The sequence below is a fragment of the Colossoma macropomum genome, unplaced genomic scaffold (genome assembly GCF_904425465.1).
Source record: "Colossoma macropomum unplaced genomic scaffold, Colossoma_macropomum, whole genome shotgun sequence".
NCBI classification, from domain to species: Eukaryota; Metazoa; Chordata; class Actinopteri; order Characiformes; family Serrasalmidae; genus Colossoma; species Colossoma macropomum.
In genome coordinates, this window is record NW_023494800.1 from 36799031 (window position 1) to 36820323 (window position 21293).

Here is a 21293-nt window from a genome sequence, read left to right on the forward strand (position 1 = left end):
CCTTTGTTTACATCCTGATCCATCTCTGTGACAGGAGGCTTATAAAGGCTGAAAAGGCCACTTAGAAAAGGCTAGCATGGCTAATAATGACTGAAAGCTAATAGCGGCTAGTTAGCGCCGTTCACTTGCATAGTGCTAACTAGCGGCTGTTCTCTTTCTTTCTTTATTAGCAGTGTTAGCGCTGCTCCTGCTGCTTTACTGCTTGAAACTCAACAAATTAGCTCATCCAGAATGCTAATGTTGCTAATTCTCTAATTCTGATCTCTCTCTGCTCCGCCCACAAATGCATAGCTGCTCTGCAAGCTTATCAGAGCGCTATAAGTCTATACCCAACCTAAGGAGACACTGTTGCACACAGCTAATAAGTTTAGGGGTCTAATTATATTTATTTTGTGTGGTTTAATTTGCTCAGTCAAGCTAACGTTAGCATAGTGGCAGGCTAACATTGGCATAGCCGTTTCAAGCCTGGCCGGTTTTAATTAGCCACAACAACACAAAGCGGAAACTTGGCAATAATAGCAAAGATTGTAGTGAATATCTAAAATTATTGACATTTGTGGGCGGAGCCTGGATACATCAGGGTTCAGTGAGCGCTAACTAACGTTCTTTAGCATTGTTAGCCTTCTTGGAGGGATGGATTCAGTTCCTGTAAGTTTAACTGAGCTTCGTACCAAATTGCCCTTTTTAGGAGGTGTCGACTTTTATTTTACGCTGTTTTTGTTCAGTTTTTCGTGATGATCGTTTTCTCCCAGGTCTCCCTGACGACTAGAAACAGGAGCGCGAATTGGACATTTTGCCTACAAACACGGTTCCGATTCAGCCGCGTGATCTCCAGTACCTCACTGACCGACACTGTTAGTGCACGAATCTCCATCCACCCGTTCCTCCGCGTCTCCAGCCAGAGAACAAAGTCCGTGTTCAGTTTATTATGAAACGAGTGACGATCCTGTCTAAAGCGAGTCTTCAGGCTCCGACGCTCTGCTGTGGGACTCAAACGCCATCGTTACATTTCAGTGTGTTGTGGCTGCAGCTGTGGGGGATCCAGATAAAGCCTGCCAGCTTTCTTTACTTCACTCTTTGTTTTTGGTTTGGTTTTTTTTGGTCATTGTCCAAAACTTATACTGCAGAGTTGCTTTTTTGTTTGGGTTTTTTTTTGTTTTGTTGTGTTTTTGTTTGGGGTTTTTCATCCATTATTGTTAAACTAACACTTCAGAGTTTTTGGTTGTTTTTTTGCCCATTATTTTCCAAAACTGACACTTCAGAATTTTTGTTTTGTTTGTTTTTTGTTTGGGATTTTTGCCCTTTGTTGTCCAGAACAATTTTGTTTGTTTTTTGTCCAAAACTAATAAGTTTTTTGCCCATTATTGTTGAAAACTAACACTTGAGAGTTTTTGTTTGTTTTTTGCGCATTAGTTTCCAAAACTAACACTTCAGAATTTTTCATTTGTTTGTTTTATGTTTTGCTTGGGATTTTTGCCCTTTTTGCCCATTGTTGTCCAAAACAAATACTTTTGTTTGTTTGGTTTTTGTTTTGTTGTGGTTTGTTTTTTGCCCATTGATATCCAAATACTTCAAAGTTGCCCGCCCCCCCGCATTATTTCCAAAATTAACATTTTAAAGTCGGGTTTTTTTGTTTTGTTTTGTTTTGTTTTGTTTGAGTGTGTTTTTGTTTGGGTTTTTTCACCAACATTGTCCAAAACCAACATTTTAAAGTTTTTTGTTTTGTTTAGTGTTTTTTTGTTTTTTCGTTTCGTTTTGTTTTTGGGGTTTTTTTCACCAACGTTGTCCAAAACTAACATTTTAAAGTTGGGCTATTTTTATTTATTTATTTTTTTTGTTTTGTTTTTTTTGTTTTGTTTTGTGTTTGAGATTTTTTTCACCAATATTCTCCAAAACTAACAAGTTATTTTGTTTTATTTTTTGCTTACTGTTTTTCAAAACAAACCCTTTGAGTTTTTTTGTGTTACCTTCAGCATCGTATTATTATAATGATGGTATGATGGTGGACACACAGAGTGAAGACTGAACTCGGATGTTTTTGTATGTAACACAGAGCATTAGCTGCGGTCGTCTCTGTAAACTCCCCTATAACGATGAACAATCACGTATTTAGAAGAGAATTCGTTCCACATTTAGCGGCTTATTTAACGTGTGACGAAGCTCCAGCCGAGCGTTTGAGTCTATTTATTCCCATAATGGTCGTGAGTGAGTGTACATGTGTATGGAATCGTTATTGATGATAGCATTTTGGACTCATATATCTATATTTTGTTGTATTTGTTGCTACAGCCTGGTCAATAGCATTATTATTATTATTATTATTATTATTATTATTATTATTTTTATTATTATCACTATCTTGTTATTGCTGTTTGTGATCTGAGTGCATTGATTAGTTGTAGTTATTTATTGGAGGAGAGATTTGTGCGTCCCTGAGAAATCACTTCATTTCACTCTTCAGAGTTTGAAGAGTCGTAACTCGGATCGTAGTGACTTCCCTCCATATCTTATTCTCTTATCGAGGCACATTACTGAATTTTGAAACAAAGCGATGACCAACAGGAAGTGGTGGACACGAATGACATGAATGACCCTTACTATAAACAGAGGCAGGAGTCTGGGGGAAAATGACTGACAGGTCCCATCAAATTATTTATCTTCCTAGTTAATAAAACGATTTAAAAACCTATTAAATATGAAAGATTTTGCTCAGAGTCATATAAAAAAAAACTCAGTAAATACAGTAAGAACTGGAAAACAAGAGTGCACATTATTCCAGTTGTCTCGTCCAGGCTCCGCCCACAAATGGGCTCGGTCATAGCTACTGTAACGTTGGACAAACTTCACAGAACGCTGATAAAAATCCCATTCAATCCCATTCAGACTCAGTTTGTATCACAATACCTACATTTAGAGTCGGTTATTCATTCAGCCTAATGAGAAACTGTAGAACAGACTCAGTTTAAATCACAATACCTACATTTAGAGTCAGTTATTCATTCAGCCTAATGAGAAACTGTAGAACAGACTCAGTTTATATCACAATACCTACATTTAGAGTGAGATTTCAAATAATATTTATGGTATATGATACTTAGGGTGGCTAATTTGTAGTCTAGAAACTCGAAACCCAGCATTATGTTCTGACAACAAGTTTCTCCTTAGGTTGAAATGAATAACCGGCTCTAAATGTAGGTATTGTGATATAAACTGAGTCTGAATGTGATTATCAGCGTTCTGTAGAATTTGCCCAGCCTCTCAACAGTAGCTATGATTAGAACAGTTTTGTGGGCGGAGCCTGGATGAGACAAAAGCGCAGTGACTCCCTCTTTTTGTTTTTGTTTTTTTTGTTAAAATCAGTATTATAGTGGTTAATCTTTGTGCAATCTTAAGGATCATCTGTTTCGTTTTTATTTCTTTTAATCTGATCCCTGTCCTGTTCTGCTCTGTGCTGTTCTGTGCTGTTCTGTTGTGTTCAGACGGTTGTTTTTCTGCCTCTCTCTGCTCCTCAGGAAACGCTGCAGACAAATATGGGATGTTTTATTAAAGTTGCTTTGGGCTTCTGTAAAAATGTCATTTAGCTGACGCTGCTGTGCTGCTGTCCCGTGTTCATCTTTCTGTTTTTGCTTTATTTCTGCTGAAGGTCTTCAGGCTGAGTGACCGACAGACAGCAGTGCGTTTGTTCATATACGGCCGTTACGGTGTTGTTGTGCTGACCAAAGAACTAACTGAGGCCCACAGTATCTGCTCTATGTGCAAGTTTTGAGGATGTTAATATGCAAAGTGCTCCAAACCACATTGTCTGAGAGATCCCCCGTTTCGGGACGCGACCAGTGGAGACGGCACGGCCTGTCGGAAACTGTGGAGCGGAATCGTTTGAAGTCGTTTCATTTTTCCCAAAAAGCGGACGTGCAGAGCGGTACTCGTTTCATTTTTCACGCAGGGGCTACGGGACGTTCCTGAACCTGGACGGAAGAAGGACTCTGAGCTTTTTCTTCCTGTGTACAGTTTCATAACCTCCAGCGATGCAGGAGCGCGTCCTCAGTGCGGTGTATAGTGACAGTTTTCTTGTACGATAACTTTTTCTACCAAGTTCTTGTTTTCTATATTTTCCTGTACATAAAGAAAAATAAATTATTTTTAAAAACAACTTTCAGTCGAGACGTGTAATGACTTCATGCACAAATGAGACACGTTTGGTCTTGTTTTATGATTTTGAGTCATGTGAGTTGACAATTTACATTTATTCTTAAAGTAAAATGCAGCTTTTATTGGTAAAGTAAATGTAGGCTTGACTGATTTAGATGAATAAAAATGTCTGACGGCTGTTAGTGCAGTGTTTTGGTTGCACCAGCTCTCTATGGCAGTTCAGCTGTAGGACAGTTTTGACGTAGCTGTGTTATTTATTCATTTTTGTACCATATTTATCTTATTGATTATCTTATTGATGACATTAATGCAACCCATTTTGAATTACTATAGCTAAACATGGTGAAGAGGCTCAGAGGCTCCTTCAGTGATAATTCCGCTAAGACTGTAAGTTAAAATAACTATTGAAGAATTTAAAACTGCAAGACAAAGTAAAGTTACATATACAGTTTTATGCAACATTTTGCATTCAAACTACGTTTATCTTCTAAGTGTAAATAGGTGAACACATCTTTCAAAAAGAACACACTTCTGCCCATTTAGTGGACAGTTACTGTTTATATATATATATACACACACACTCATACTCTCAGCAATGTTTTCCGGGTTTGTCAAACACTAGAGGGCGATCATGAGTGCATCCCAAATGAATTGGTTTCTACAAATAATTGCATAATTCTTTTTAAAATAGAAAATGCAGTTATTTTCTTAAAGCAGAAAACCATAAAATAGATCAAAATGTCATATTTTTGAACTCTTGAACTTCAGTTATAGGACTTTGTAACAGTCTAAACCACAAAACTGCCTTACTAGTAGAAGCTAAGCTGAGCTGATCAGCTCACCAACACAATCAGCGCTCAGTAGCAGTAACACTAACCAATCAGCGCTCAGTAGCAGTAACACTAACCAATCAGCGCTCAGTAGCAGGAACACTAACCAATCAGCGCTCGGTAGCAGTAACACTAACCAATCAGCGCTCAGTAGCAGTAACGCTAACCAATCAGCGCTCAGTAGCAGGAACACTAACCAATCAGCGCTCAGTAGCAGTAACGCTAACCAATCAGCGCTCAGTAGCAGTAACGCTAACCAATCAGCGCTCGGTAGCAGTAACGCTAACCAATCAGCGCTCGGTAGCAGTAACGCTAATGATGATTGGTTGACGTTACTGCTACTGAGTGCTGATTGGTTTGTGAGTGGAGCAGCTCATTGGCTGTTCACCCTCACTGACATCATGAACGTACATGAGGCTCTGTTTTAAACTCCTATAACTCGAGTTTAAAAGCTCTTAAAATATAACAGCAGTGTTAAGTGTTTTATGCTGCTCTGTGTTCGGTACAAAATGGTGAAACCCCAGATGGTGCACTATACAGTGAGCTGGGCGCTAAAATGTTTGTTCAGGATTTGAATGGATGAAACGCAGACATTTCTGTGATGTGTACCGTTTTGAAACTTACGTAAATTTTACATCATCATCATCATCATCTTCATCATCTTCATGTTCTCTAGTTGTCTCTCCTGCTCCTTGTCAGCAAAATAAGGTTTGTGGTTTGGAACAGAGCGTCTGCCGACCCTGCAGCCCTGCTGGGCTGTTCTTCCTTATCTAACATGGACAGTGGGCCTCGTTCCAATACGCTTCTGTGATGTAAAGGTGAGTCACGAAACACTTTTGATCGATGAAACTACCCAACATGCTTTGCACTACGTATTTTATTGGATTTGCATACACCCAATAACATTACAGACAAAACTGTCCTAATATGGTAATTTTTTTGTATTCAGATCTGATTTTAGAAATGTGCATAATTAAGTCAGTTTGTCTTGTTGCAGAAACCAGGATCATTAGTGACCATGTAAAATGATTATATTTAGCTCATCAGTGAAATTTATTATTATTATTATTATTATTATTATTATTATTCAGAAACAGTGAACTTTGTGCTCTACCTTAATCTTTTCCATCTGCTTTTTGCAGCTAGCTTGTTTATGTTGCTTTGAACTTTAGTGTAAATATCAAAAAGATCTCAGTAACCCTCTGATTTGTGTTGTGATGATCTTTAACCAATCAAATAAAGCAAAAAGCTGTAAAAACTCTACTTCCCTGTCTGATCAGGACGGTGTGTGCATATCAGACCGTTTTCATCATGGCAACGTAAAGTAAACCCAGCAGTGCTTTGAGTTTTTTCCATTTCCTTTTTAAGCTTTTATTTTCTGGCAGGACTTTTAACATCTCAGATAGCGGAGAGAATCGTTTTGAGTGACTACAGTAACTGATGCAGCTCTTCTTTGCCAGATTGTTACTGAAGTTTTCTGTCCCACCTTAAACGGTGCAGCAGATTCATCCTGCCACCTGCACAGGTGCCAGAATGTAACTGCACTTCTTAAGGTGGAACAAGAAATTTGAGTAAGAAGCCGACTTCAGCTTTTTTTTTTGGTCATCCCAACATGGTAGCATTTCCCAAAGTACAGCACTGTGCTGTACTGGGTTTCTCTCCTCTACCTTCATTCCACAGGCTTTGATCTCTTCATGAATCTTCACTGATACCCCTAAAGCTAACTGTGCATAAACACAGAGAAGCTTTGGCCAAACTTGGATAAAACTAACTTAAAATGTCATGAAGCTCCATCAGTTCATGCTAAATCTTGACTTTCGAACTGTCTTGATGTTTTAAACTGCGTAGCCTTAGTTTGTCCTGATTATCTACACCGATCAGGCATAACATTATGACCACCTCCTTGTTTCTACGCTCATTGTCCATTTTATCAGCAGCACTTACTATACAACACTGACGTGGTGGTGGTGTGTTAGTGTGTGTTGTGCTGGTACGAGTGGATCAGAAACAGCAGTGCTGCTGGAGTTTTTAAACACCTCAGTGTCGCTGCTGGACTGAGAATAGTCCACCAACCAAAAATATCCAGCCAACAGTGTCCTGTGAGCAGCGTCCTGTGACCACTGATGAAGGACTAGAGGATGACCAACACAAACTGTGCAGCAGCAGATGAGCTATCGTCTCTGACTTTACATCTACAAGGTGGACTGACAAGGTAGGAGTGTCTAATAGAGTGGACAGTGAGTGGACACAGTGTTTAAAAACTCCAGCAGCACTGCTGTGTCTGATCCACTCAGACCAGCACAACACACACTAACACACCACCATCACATCAGTGTTACTGCAGTGCTGAGAATGATCCACCACCCAAATAGTACCTGCTCTGTGAGGGTCCATGGGGGTCCTGACCACTGAAGAACAGGGTAAAAGGGGGCTAACAAAGTATCAGAGAAACAGATGGACTACAGTCTGTAACTGTAGAACTACAAAGTGAGACTATACGGTCAGTGGAGCTGATAAAATGGACAATGAGTGTAGAAACAAGGAGGTGGTCAGAATGTTATGCCTGATCGGTGTATAATGTGCTGCCAAACGAGAGCCGCGTACCAAATTTAAGCGTTCTTGTATGTTCTGAAGTTGGCGCTGACGCTGCTGTATGGCATTACCTGAAAGCAGCAGGTGAAAAAAAATGGGGCATTCAGCACCGTTTTAAAGCCATTTTATAAAATTTCGGACACAGCCAAACTGTGCCTGCCCTCCAGGGACTGTTTTAAGTTTTACGCCGATTTTGCACCCCAGCATTTAGAGTTTAGAGCTCATCAAAAAGGGCGCTATTAATTTTGAGACAAAGAGGCAGGAGCTTGAGTGTATTTGTGGATTAAACTGCAAATTCAACTCCTTAATGTCTTTCTGGGTAACCAGGGTTACTGCTTACTACTAGGGTGTGGAGGCTGGAGTGAGACTAGCGGGGTCAGATCTAGTAACAGGAACATCTGGGGACAATCGTAGGAATTTCGGGCTGAACGTCGGTGGGAACATAGAATTATTAGTGGGTACAACCGAGAGTGAAATTTCCTTTCCACTCCAACACCTTGTCAAGGCGAAGCTCAAAGTAGGGGGCGATGGTGAGCTTGTCAAAAAGCCTTTTGTTATCAATTAGTGACACAAAACCTCCTGATAGTTTATATTTATTATTTTCCACATTGTAGATTAATATTGAAGACATTAAAACTATGAAGGAACACATTTGGAATTATGTAGTCAACAAAGACGTGTTAAACAAACCGGAATATGTTTTTTGTTTTATGTCAGGTTGTTCCAGAGTAAGACATTCAGTATGTATTAAAGTATTTTTAAAGCATAAACGTTAAAAATATATATAATTTTTGCAGTAAATACACCTATTAAATGCATTTCTTTCACAAGGGTTTGACTTTATTCTATTTGTCTTTCTATTATTTATTCTAAGAACATCTATTATAATTTTTGCCATTTTTTATCAGCAAAATCAGCAGCAAGTGTACAAACTTTAATTTGATTTTTGCCCATTTTATTAGCAATTTTATTTCCATCATATTTTTTTTTTTTATATTCAATATCTCAAAAAAATATATAAAATATGTGATGGATATGTGAGTCGTGGTGAGAGTCCACATAAAAACATTAAACAGAACATGATGATCTTCTGTGGTACTAAGTTTCTGCTACAGTCAGAGTGATCTTTAAGTCCATCGCTTGCATAGTTTGCACAGCGTAACTCAGTCGGCTGATTCACATTAACGAATATCACACGTGTGCATTAATGCGGTTCATCAGTTTTAGGTTGGGATTTTCCAACAGGCAACATTTTACACGTACAAAGTGAACATCCTGGTTTGACTTCGGTGCTCCTTCCTAATCGGGGAAAAGTAGTATGCGAAAGTCAGAGACCACCACAGATATAATCAGCCAAAATACCCTCAACAAACAGAGAGAATCCAAAAAAACAAGTTTAAAAAAGAAAAAAAGATTACAGTAAAAAATAAAAGGAATAAAAGGGAAAATTTTTCCTATGTTGCTATGAAATCCCAGGTGGTTGCAAAGGTGTTGCTAGGACACTGATATGGTGTCCCAGGTAGTTGCTAAGCTGTTGCTAGGCCACTGTTATAGTATCATAGTTGGTTGCCAAGGTGTTGCTAGGACATTGCTATACTATCCCAGGTGGGTGCTAAGCTGTTGCTAGGCCACTGTTATAGTATCATAGTTGGTTGCCAAGGTGTTGCTAGGACATTGCTATACTATCCCAGGTGGGTGCTAAGGTGTTGCTAGGCCACAATATGGTATCCCAGGTGGTTGTTAGGCTAATGCTACAGTATCCCAGATGGTTGCGAAGGTGTTGCTAGGCCACTACTATTCTATCCCAGGTGGCTGCTAAGCTGTTGCTAGGCCACTGTTATAGTATCATAGTTGGTTGCCAAGGTGTTGCTAGGCCACAATATGGTATCCTAGGTGGTTGCTAGGCTAATGCTACAGTATCCCAGGTGGTTGCCAAGGTGTTGCTAGGCCACTACTATTCTATCCCAGGTGGCTGCTAAGCTGTTGCTAGGCCACTGTTATAGTATCATAGTTGGTTGCCAAGATGTTGCTAGGACATTGCTATACTATCCCAGGTGGGTGCTAAGGTGTTGTTAGGCCACTGCTGTAGTATCCCAGGTGGTTGCTAAGGTGTTGCTAAGCCATTGCTATACTATCCCAGGTGGTTGCCAAGGTGTTGCTAGGCCACTACTATTCTATCCCAGGTGGCTGCTAAGCTGTTGCTAGGACATTGCTATACTATCCCAGGTGGGTGCTAAGGTGTTGTTAGGCCACTGCTGTAGTATCCCAGGTGGTTGCTAAGGTGTTGCTAGGCCACTACTATTCTATCCCAGGTGGCTGCTAAGCTGTTGCTCGGCAACTGTTCTAGTATAGTTTCTGTATAGTATTAGTATTAGTATCCCAGGTGGTTACTAATATGCGTTTGCCATGTTTTAACAAATATGTGCGATAAAAAAACACAAGCGCATAATCCCAGTGAAGCATGTATGATTCTGCAAAGAGTTGTGGTTCTAAAAACTGCAACTCATGAAAAATAGTACAAGAGTAGAACAGTAAAACGAACAGCAAGTTAGCTTTTTCAAAATCACTAATAGAGAAAAGAAATACAAAAAGGAAAAAAGTCCAGTCCTTACACATGTAGACAATCCAGGAATCCCAAATCCCAAAACGTACGTTTCTAAAACTAATCCGAATTATTAATTATTATTATTAATAAAAAAAAGTCCTTTATGTTCCAGTGCACATTAAAAAGAACACTCTAAAAACAAATATTAACATTAATAAAAACCAGTTTGGAACTCCTGTCAAATACAGATCCTCTCCATTGTTAAACCTCTTATAATTTCCATGCATTGATCATTGCATTAACCAAAATAACAGATACCTTAAACTACAGTACTCACCGCTATTTGAAATACTGTACAGTGCTTTTTTGACAGCATGTCAACCTCCTTTTGTTTTTATTATTGTTTCATTCTTCGTTTCTTTATATTGTTCTGTCTTTTTCTGTACAGCCCAATAAGACAAGGTCATACAGGTCATTTTAGCGTAATACAGACTTAAATCAAACATACACAGTTTCCCCCTTAACTACTGTATGTAGCTATGTTAATGTTCTTTAGTCCATTGTTTATAGACAGCAGTGAGTCATACTGTGTCAGAAACTACAGCAGACTATTAGAGATACTGAACACCTCCACACGGTCTGAGGCGAGTGTGTTTAGCATTTAGCACCATGCTAATTGGTGTACATAAGCTTTTATTACGTATTAGCTACATTAGCCTCAGGGCTTAAAGAGATGGGCTTGGACACAGCTTAGTTGGACTTGGGCACAATACGCATCTAGTGTGACCGCTAACCGCCGGAGCACGGAACTCTAACCTGACCTCAGTGATGCACCTGTCCCACTTTTCAGTTCATTTGAGAATATTCGGGTTAATGACGGGTCTGCTTCTCACGTTATTTCAGAACATGCATTGTAGTCAGCGAGTAAAGCTGCTTCCTCCCTCAGCGTCAGCTTCCTCCGTAAAAATCCTCTATGTGCAGCACAATTAACGAAAATAGCTGCATTGTATAATCAATAAATCGATAAATCGATAAGGCATGCGAGAGGCACGTGAGTCAGCACCCAAAACGACTGCTGTAGTGTCCCAGGTGGTTGCTAATGTGTTGCTAGGCTAATGCTATACTATCCCAAGTGGTGGCCAAGGTGTTGCTAGGCCACTAATATAGTATCCTAGGTGGCTGCTAAGGTGTTGCTAGGCCACTGCTGTAGTATCCCAGGTGGGTCCTAAGGTGTTGCTAGGCCACCGATATGGAATCCCAGGTGGTTCCCAAGGTGTTGCTCGAGCCCGGAACATTAAGCGTTCGGGAAATGGAGACTGAAACTGGGGAGCGGCGACGCTCTGATGAACAGCAGGGGGCGCTCTCACAGTATTCACAACCTACAATTTATCACACTTTAGTTCTGTTTGACCTTCTTTACATCAGTAACAGCAGCTTAACTCACATTTTAACATTATTTTGATGACGTGTTTACATTTCAGCTGTGTGTGTATGGCTGGTTGCTAGGCAACAGACATGACAGCTGATTGACTTTGAGTAGGTTTAGATTTCCTAAAAGATTCTGTAAGATAGTATAAGATTCCTAAATTAAGGTCAGATTTGCTTCTGTAATATGAATTTGGGAAAAATCTTATCTTGACCTGTCAGATATTAACTTAAGACAAAAAGTGGTTTCTGTAATACGACCCCTGAAATATGAAAACCGTTCCTGGTATCATTCTATTTTATATCATGGAACCTAACTGTATTCCCTTCACAGCGCCCCCTGTATTAATAAAATGAATATTAACGTGTATCGTGACACCCCTAGTGTTTATGGTATTATTGTTCAACCTGTAGAAATCCAGAAAAGTACAGTGCAAGGCAAAAGACTTCAGTCATCTTAGAAAATTATGTGTAAAACTATTTATCTGGCCATAAACATGTATTTCTTCAAAAAACACACTAACATGAATACAAATAAATAAAACAATTCATTGTAAATTTTATGTTAACTTTGTAAAGCTCTCCTCGAGAAACTTCAGTAATTACAGTTACCAATGACTTTACTCAGAGGATTCCTATTTAAGAGCGTAACATTGGCGTGAACATTGGAGGGGGTCTGGGCGGGGGGGCATGCAGCTACTAGAGACAAACAGTAAAAAGCTTTTAAACAGCTTTGGGAAATACAAGTTTATTATCCTTATAATATCCTTTAGGTGCAAGTTTGTTTGGGCCAACTGAATCTATGTTCATTAAACATCATTATTACTAATATTGATGTATTTACAGCAGCATTTATGACTGTAAAACCAATATTTTTGTCATGTTTTATCTAATTCATCATCGAAATGTATAACTGTGTGGCTTTATTATCATTATTAGGAAGGTTGTAACCGTTGTTTGTTTATTTGTGTTTATTCTAATATTATATATTGTTTTTTACTAGCAGAAACACTCGTACAGCCCAGATAGATCGTTTTAAACCATTTTCTTTGAAGGCTAAAATGCAGTCCTACATATTTTACAGAGATGTAAAGCACTCATGTCTCTGAAGCCCTCGTCTTTTTCTTGTGTGCTCGTTACAACAGAGGGGGAAAAAAAATACAAGATGACGTCGCCACCTGCTGGTGTGTCTGAGGCATGAATCAACCTGCCCTTTAATACCACAGAGAGTCTCCCTGTCAGTCAGTTTCACTTCTCTAAGGAATACTTCAGCATTTTCGACCCAGGTTCCTCCTGCTGCGTCTGGAGCACGTGTACAGCCGATTACCACAGACAGTAACTCTGACTCACTTCCCTGAAGCCGAATATCGAATATACGTACCGTAACTGTGTTTGTGTACGGGTCACTCAAACAGCAGAAATGAAGAAGACAACAAGCTAAAGCCTAAAGTTAACAAGGTACTTAACAATCTAGACACGTTTCCACAGTTTGTCTTATTTTCTCTGACTGAAAGTGTGAAAACTAAACATGACTAAAGATGGAATCACGTTTTATGATTCTGTTTGACGACTGAGGTATAAGAGTTGCTAGCTTGGTTGTATTTATTAGTCTGTAGATCAGGGCTGTCACGATTGGGTGACACCACAGGGATTCCCTGTGGTTCTGCAATGTATTTGTATAATGCATGCTGGGTATTGTAGTGAGCGAACACTGATGAGGCTGAGGGATGCAAGGTTATGCTATAGCAGACTGATAGCACAACGAATGCCATAATAAACATGTTCAGTCCAGAATACTCCTTTAAATTGAAATGTGCTTGTAAGTGGTGCTAATGGGCGGCTTCAGCAGCCGACAGCTTATCTGTTCTTTTACACTTGTTAATAACAAATACACTACATATAGAAACTAGGTTGAAAATGCTTCAGTATTCCTGTTAAAGCACTGTGTGTAAATGGAGAGAAAGGAGGTAGACATGCAACAAAGGGGATGAAAGAGAGAGAGATGAAATGGTTAAACTGGGGCTGCACAATATATCGGTTGGTAATCTGTATCACAATACTGGTATTGCAATAGTATCACAGAGTAATATGCAAATGAGTCCTCAAACCAATCATATTTTTTAATAAGTGCTATCATTATTATGGTGGTCATAATAATCCAAGCTGGTCTTTATCCATGCTGCCTCGTTAGTTATTGTTTGTGTTCTTAATGTACTGTAATACGTAGCAGTGTAATCACAATACTGATGTTCTGTCCGAATCGTGCAGCCCTATTTCAGTCATACAGAAGAATCTGGAAACAGGAGGAACGTTTAAACTGTGAAATGACCTGTGACAGTAGTGTTTAATGAGCCAGGTTGTCTGCAGATCCTCCTCTCAGTCATGAGCGAACACAGTGACGCAGGGACCCGGGTCTCTCTGGGGGCCGAGAAGCCGGATGAGTGCGTGTGTGTCTGGGCACATGCTTTCTGAGGACCTAACCTGCAGGCCCCTAAAAAACAGCGGACCCTTAGTATCGGTACATTTGGTACATGCTGACCCAAGAGGAAGTGAAAGCCCAGTCTGGAAACTTCCGCAACAAAGAGTCCAACTCTGGAGTCCGCCGGTCATCTCCGAAGAAGTAATGGGAGGAGATGGCCATGGAGATGATGCCCTTTTCGTCCGAAGGGTCAGGAGGCGGCTTAGGAAATGAAAACAACAACAGAGACAAAGAAGAAAAGTGTAAAAGTGCAAGATACAGAAAAAAATCATCAAATTATCTCACACACATCCTGATATTTGATATATATATAATGTGTGTATATATATATATATATATATATGTACACCGATCAGGCATAACATTATGACCACCTCCTTGTTTCTATGCTCATTGTCCATTTTATCAGCTCCACTTACTATATAGGTCAGTCCACCTTGTAGATGTAAAGTCAGAGACGATAGCTCATCTGCTGCTGCACAGTTTGTGCTGGTCATCCTCTAGTCCTTCATCAGTGGTCACAGGACCCTGCCCACAGGACGCTGTTGGCTGGATATTTTTGGTTGGTGGACTATTCTCAGTCCAGCAGTGACACTGAGGTGTTTAAAAACTCCAGCAGCACTGCTGTGTCTGATCCACTCAGACCAGCACAACACACACTAACACACCACCACCACGTCAGTGTTACTGCAGTGCTGAGAATGACCCACCACCCAAATAGTACCTGCTCTGTGAGGGTCCATGGGGGTCCTGACCACTGAAGAACAGGGTAAAAGGGGGCTAACAAAGTATCAGAGAAACAGATGGACTACAGTCTGTAACTGTAGAACTACAAAGTGCACCTATATAGTAAGTGGAGCTGATAAAATGGACAATGAGCGTAGAAACAAGGAGGTGGTCATAATGTTATGCCCGATTGTGTGTATGTATATATGTGTGTATATATATATAGAATGACTGTCGTACTGCCCAGCTTTAATAGTGTAATGAAAGAACAGAAACATGATCATATATATCAGCAGTGTATAACAAAACTATGTATTTTTACAATTTCAGCCCAAAATGTTTACTGTAACGTTTTCATCTTCTGCGTGCACCTGTATCAAAATCTTCAATCAACAAACTTTTTTGTATGTAAATAATCATTTTATTGAATATTTTCTGGTCTTCTTCCATGTCATTATATATTGTGTTCAGTCTTCACACCTACCTGGACTTCAAGCCAGAAGTTCCACGTCGGTGCGTCCAGGCCGTGAGAGTAGAATATAAAATATTCTCCATTCAAGTCAAACTGAGGTGTCCCGTCCCCGAATGACCAGCCTGTGAGGGAGGCACCAGCCTGGGGCAGGAGGTACAGGGACATGTGGCTCGGCCCTGGAGTGCAGATATTTGAATATATTAGACTATATATATACATACATGTGAATATATTAGAAACGTTCGCCCAGCGGATACAGAACATTCAATCATACAGTATAAACAACCACCCATATATAGACACACCAAAAATATATATTTATATTTGAGAACCAAACATTCAGCCGTCAGAAGCAAAGCAAGGTACTGGAATATATTTTTAAATGTCAGAATATGAACATTCAACTACCAGAGGTGGTGGTGGCAGGTCTTTGAATATACATGAATATATTTACATTTGAATAAATTAGAATATATTAGAATATAACCATCCAACCATCAGGGGTGGAGCCAGGTACTTGAATATATATGAATATATTTGACTATATTAGAATATATTAGAATATAAACATCCAACCATCAGGGGTGGAGCCAGGTCTTTGAATATATATGAATATATTTGACTATATTAGAATATATTAGAATATAAACATCCAACCCTCGGAGGTGGAGCCAGGTCTTTGAATATATATGAATATATTTGACTATATTAGAATATATTAGAATATAAACATCCAACCCTCGGAGGTGGAGCCAGGTCTTTGAATATATATGAATATATTTGACTATATTAGAATACAGACATCCAACCATCAGAAGTGGAGCTACGTACTTGAATATGTATGAAAAAAATTTGAATATATTAAAATATATCAAAATATATACATTCAACCATCAGAGGTGGAGCCAGGTACTTGAGATATTAGAATATATAAGAATATATATAAACATCCAACCATCAGTGGAGCCAGGTACTTGAACAGATATATTTATATATAAACGTATTTGACTGAACATTCCATCAATTAATGTGGCAGAATAAGTCAGTTGATATTTATAAATATATAAATCATCCAGTTTATTTATGAAAATATTAACTGCAAAATGTATTTTTTACAATTAAAGAAGAAATGAAAATTCTCTGCATGAAAATCTTTATTTGATACAACCACAAATGTGACAGTCTTACTAAATCAAGCTCTGCTGGATCACAGTAAATACAGGATTATTATTAGGACTATTTTCACACCGTGGTTAAAGTGTTTTAGGCTAAACATGTTTTATTCATACAGCACTTTTCATTTAATATAAAAAAGCTGAAAGTGCTTTATACTGGAATACAAGCAAAACACTGCAGCGATAAAACACAGCGATCAAAATAAAATAACAGCACAAATACAATCAGGAGAAAATGAAAAATGCATCTATATTTCTTTATGGAACTGGTCAACAGCTTTTATTCTCAAACTCACCTTTAGCTTCAAAGCTCAGCTTCACTGCCCCCCACTCTGTCAGCTGCTTCGACAGCAGCCTGAACTCCAACGGTGATTTCGGAGACACAGCGGGGGCCGGCAGATACCAGTTCTTCCTGAAAGTCATAGATAATGTGATAAACAATTTACGTACATAAACTGAGTGATAATTTGGTGAAAGAAAAGTTTTCAGTTGTGTCCATGCTTTGCCTGGACTGCAGTGTCTATTCTATCTGCGGAGATATTTTTCCAAACTGCCAATACATCAGTTTTAGCTTTATACGGAGCCCCAGAGGTAAAAATCTGAGTGAACGTTTTGCGATTCGTGCGCACATTTACTTTTCTTCATGGTCATGATTTCGTAATTCGTTCCCACGCTTGACGTTATGTTCTCTCGTTTTCTTTTAGTCATGCACATTTTCTTTAATTTGCTATCATGATTTCATGGTTGAAATAAATAATACATAATAATGTTTACAGAGCAGATCACTGAAGAGACGCCATCTGTTTATAGTTTATAGCCCAGATTTGTGGAAAAATGGGTCGACTTTCAGTAGAGAAAAAAGTTCAGCTTCTTTTATTATAAGGGTTTAAAATTACATCACCCATCTATTTGACTGGAAAGAAGACAGTTACAGCTCTCATACGACCCCCACCTTTAGAATGTAGCTTATGAAATATGAAATTTATGAAGAATATGACGAAGTGCGCTTTGGAACCAGTGGTGGTTCCACAGAGTTAAAAAGGTTAAGATACTGTCCAAAATTATACTATTTCAGGAAGATTGGACTCAGAAAGTGGGATAGGATTATATAACGGAGGGAACGCAGTGATCCACACTCATGTCTGTGTGATGTTTATGTGTAGATATGGCCGTGTGGTTGGTGATGCACAGAGAACCTTATTTCTTTTAATAGTCTATTCAGGTGATCTTAACTTTATGTAGTAGTTATTTATTCACAGTGATGGTTAAAGCTTTGTAGCGGTCAGTTTTAGCATTCCTTAATCCGTGTAGATTTTCAGAACAGATTAATGTTGGCACCTTCTTACACAAAGCTGAAGTCAGATTTTCACCAGATTTTTGTTCAGATTTTCCTGTTCTACCTTAAATGGTGCAGCAGTTACATTGGGTCAGAACTGCTGCTCCATTTAAGGTGGAACGGTAAAATCTGAACAAGAAGCTGGAGAATATCTGACTTCAGCTTCATATCACTGAAGAATTAGGGGTGGGTGATAGTAAATAATTGCCCCCCTCTTTGAAGGTCATATGATGCCCTCAATGTAACTAAAGCCCAGCAGTGAGGAGCTGAACTTTACCCTCCTCTGCTGTCACTGCAGACTGGCAGGGTCGCCTACAGAGCAGCGCTGGTAGCTGTTAATGAAGTTATTTGAGGGTCCCATTTCAGAGGGAAGATTTCAACCACTACCCTGTAACTCAGTTCTAAGGGGCAACACTCTTTGTTCTTTTACTCGGTTGTAAAAAAAAAAAAAAGGAACTCACCTGATGAGGAATTTGACAGGGAGGAACCAGGGGAAGCCGCAGTAGGGCAGGTCATCGGCGCAGCGCGTGCGGATGGTGTCGTTTATCTCGGGGATGTGAGGGGTGACGTGGCTCATGCCCGTGTAGTCCAAGCTGTTGATCCACAGGCCGGAGTCCATCCGCTCCACTGACCCGTCCACAGCATGGAACGTACGCGTGGTGTGCTGAACAAAGTAAGCCAGAAACGTAACCCGCGTTAGTCCTCGGTAGAAGATGGGCTGATTCTACGATTTCACCAACAGAATTATTCAGCAATCAGCTTTTCCTGAATTTCAAGGCCATTAAGGGTCAATAAGGGCAGGAATACTGGAGAATCTACGGTCCAGTTCTTGACTAGTAGTGCACTGAGGTGATGTAACAGGCAATTTGCCTAAATTGAACAACGATTGGCCAGATTCACGAAAGTGTTTAAGAAAGAAAATCTTCTTCAATGTTTTTTTTCTCAACCTCATTCTTAGGAGAAAAAAAATACAAAAACATTTTATTGTTCAAAGAACTTCTTAAGAATTCTTTAATTTTTGTCCTAAATCTTTTCTTGAATAATTATCAGTTATTCTTGAGATTATATGTTGCTGAATGTGTTCTTAATCTTGCGACAGCCTCGCACTCATCTCAGGCTGTGAAAGTTGACCAGGTGAGCATCTACATGGATCAAACTCAGACGCTGCCTCTGCTGCTCCTCATCCTCGTCTGTCACCCCACAGTTATCATATTTTCTAAGGAGGATTTTTTCCTGTTGGCTCTTTCTTCCTCCATCACTTCTAGTTTGTTTACTAATTTTTTAAACGCTTGGTTTGATGTTTTTTCTCCATTTTGCTCCTTTAAGTGGATTAAACAAGGCTGACCGTACATATATGGTCTATATAAAGCCCTGTCGTTTACTAAAAAACCCTTAAAGAACCAATTTTTTAAAGAACGTATTGTTATGAGGTCATGTTTGTAACAAAAGAAGAACTGTGGAGCTACATAGTTTTAAATGGAACCATTTCCTTTACTAAAGAACTTTTGAAGAACCAGCCACAGTTTCAAGCTTTCAAGTTTTTCCTCTTTCCTTTAAGCACCACGTTTACTGCGTGAAGCTCTTTGTCCTGACTCGACTCCGCATCTCTGGAATGAATTCAACAAAGCATGTAATCCCGAATGTGTGTTAGCAGAAATCAGCATTATCATAGCTGAGTTTTGTTCTGGTCTTCTGACCGAGTTTTGAAGTTTATGGGCTGACCTGAAGGTCCAGCTCTAACAGTCACGCTTCACCACTGCATATTACTGTGACTTATATTTCAAAAGTTAGTGTTGTTTCTATAACCTCCCCAGTGCAGACGTTAGCTGCAGACGGCTGGAACTGAATCTCATACTCAGTGTGTGTGTGTGTTTGTGTGTGTGTGTGTGTGTGTGTGTGTGTGTGTGTGTGTGTTTGTGTTTGTGTGTGTGTATGTGTGTGTGTATTTGTGTGTTTGTGTGTGTGTGTTTGAGTGTGTGTGTGTGTGTGTGTGTGTGTGTGTATGTGTGTGTGTGTGTGTATGTGTGTGTGTATGTGTGTGTGTGTGTTTGTGTGTGTGTGTGTGTGTGTGTGTGTGTGTGTTTGTGTGTGTTTGTGTGTGTTTGTGTGTTTGTGTGTTTGTGTATGTGTTTATGTGTGTGTGTATTTGTGTGTTTGTGTGTGTGTGTGTGTGTGTGTGTGTGTGTGTGTGTGTGTGTGTGTGCTAGAGTTACCTGAATGATGAAATAACAGATGGTGGTTTAGGGTTACCTGTATGATGACCCGTTTGGGTCGCGGGCTGGCTGGGTCAGCTGAATATGGAAAAAACAGGCCACAAGAGACCAGAATGAACATCACTGTAAAGACCACCCCGAGAGCCCCCAACACACGCTTAGTGCTGCGCGCCAGGTAGATGAAGTGCATCTGAGAGAGAGAGAAAAGAAAGAGAGAGAGAGAGAGAGAGAGAGAGAGAGAGAGAAAGGTGAGAAGGAGAGAGAGAGAGAGAGAGAGAGAGAAAGGTGAGAGGGAGGGAGAGAGAGAGAAAGGGACAGAGAGAGAGAGAGAGAAAAGAAAGGGAGAGAGAGAAAAGAAAGAGAGAGAGACAGAGAAAGAAAGGTGAGAGGGAGGCAGAGAGAGAGAGAGAGAATATTGTACTATTTTCAACATTTTAGAACAGTTAAACTGAAAAACTGTTAAAACATTTTAATCCCTCCAGTTTAAAATCTTAGTCTGTCACATCTCAGGTCTGCTTGTATGGGTGTGTCTCTTGTTATAAGATCAGTTCTGTCTGTATTTAAACTGTTATTGTGATTAAGGATTAAGGCTTCAGTCAGCCAACCAGTCAAACCAGCACTTGCACTTTTATGGTGATTATTGTTTATCGTCCCTGATAAAGAAATGTAAATAATCACAGGATTAAGCGCTGCGTAATATTCATACTCGGCCTACAAACAAATTTCCAATCTTTTAATTCAAATTCAAAAATGAAAAGGATACATTTCTTAAGGTACACCTTTGAAAACATGGTTCTTAAAGGGTTTAGAACCATGCATTCTACAGAGAACCATTTCATGCCTTGTGTGGTGAAATGGCTGTATATGGTTCCATATGGAACCTTTTTGAAAATGGTTCTATATAGCACCAAAAAGAGTTCTGCTACTGATACGATGTCAAGCTTGTAACAACAGAACCGTTTTTGGAGCTACATAGAACACTTTTCAAAGAGGTTCTACATAGAACTATATACAACAATCTGAAAAACCACTTCACCATGCAAAGAACCATTTAAGCACTAGATAGTTCTATACAGAACTCATGGCTCTAAAAAGGACCACTGCCTTTACTAAAGAACCCTTAAAATGCATTGAAATTTATAATGTGGTTTGATACGGTACACTCAAAGAACGCTTTGCATGATTAAAGGGTTCTTTGCATCAAGAAAGTGTTCTTCAGATTGATGGAGAACGTGTTGTATATAGGTCTATATTAAACCTTTTTGAAGAGTTCTGTATAGCACTCAAAAGGGTTCTTACATTGCTACAAACTTGACATCATCACAATAGAAGAACCCTTTTTGGTGCTATA

At 39.4% G+C, this 21293-nt stretch overlaps 2 protein-coding genes across 2 annotated transcripts in view; one reads left to right on the top strand and one right to left on the bottom strand.

Annotated features, from left to right (window-relative positions):
* The window catches only part of ric1 (RIC1 homolog, RAB6A GEF complex partner 1), an 84227-nt gene extending 80077 nt beyond the window's left edge, over positions 1-4150 (top strand). The window contains exon 27 of the mRNA XM_036587640.1: positions 1-4150. This exon is cut by the window's left edge and continues 1074 nt beyond it. The gene's annotated coding sequence lies outside the window, so the exon portion shown is untranslated.
* Positions 4151-13646: 9496 nt separating this feature from the next.
* The window catches only part of LOC118820124 (endoplasmic reticulum metallopeptidase 1), a 45236-nt gene continuing 37589 nt past the window's right edge, over positions 13647-21293 (bottom strand). Inside the window, exons 11-15 of the mRNA XM_036588262.1 lie at positions 19980-20132; positions 18191-18393; positions 16690-16805; positions 15231-15394; positions 13647-14221 (exon numbers count right to left, since the gene is read on the bottom strand). Of these exons, the coding sequence (XP_036444155.1) occupies positions 14051-14221; positions 15231-15394; positions 16690-16805; positions 18191-18393; positions 19980-20132 (807 nt within the window). The 3' untranslated portion in view covers positions 13647-14050. The remainder of the gene's footprint in view (positions 14222-15230; positions 15395-16689; positions 16806-18190; positions 18394-19979; positions 20133-21293) is intronic.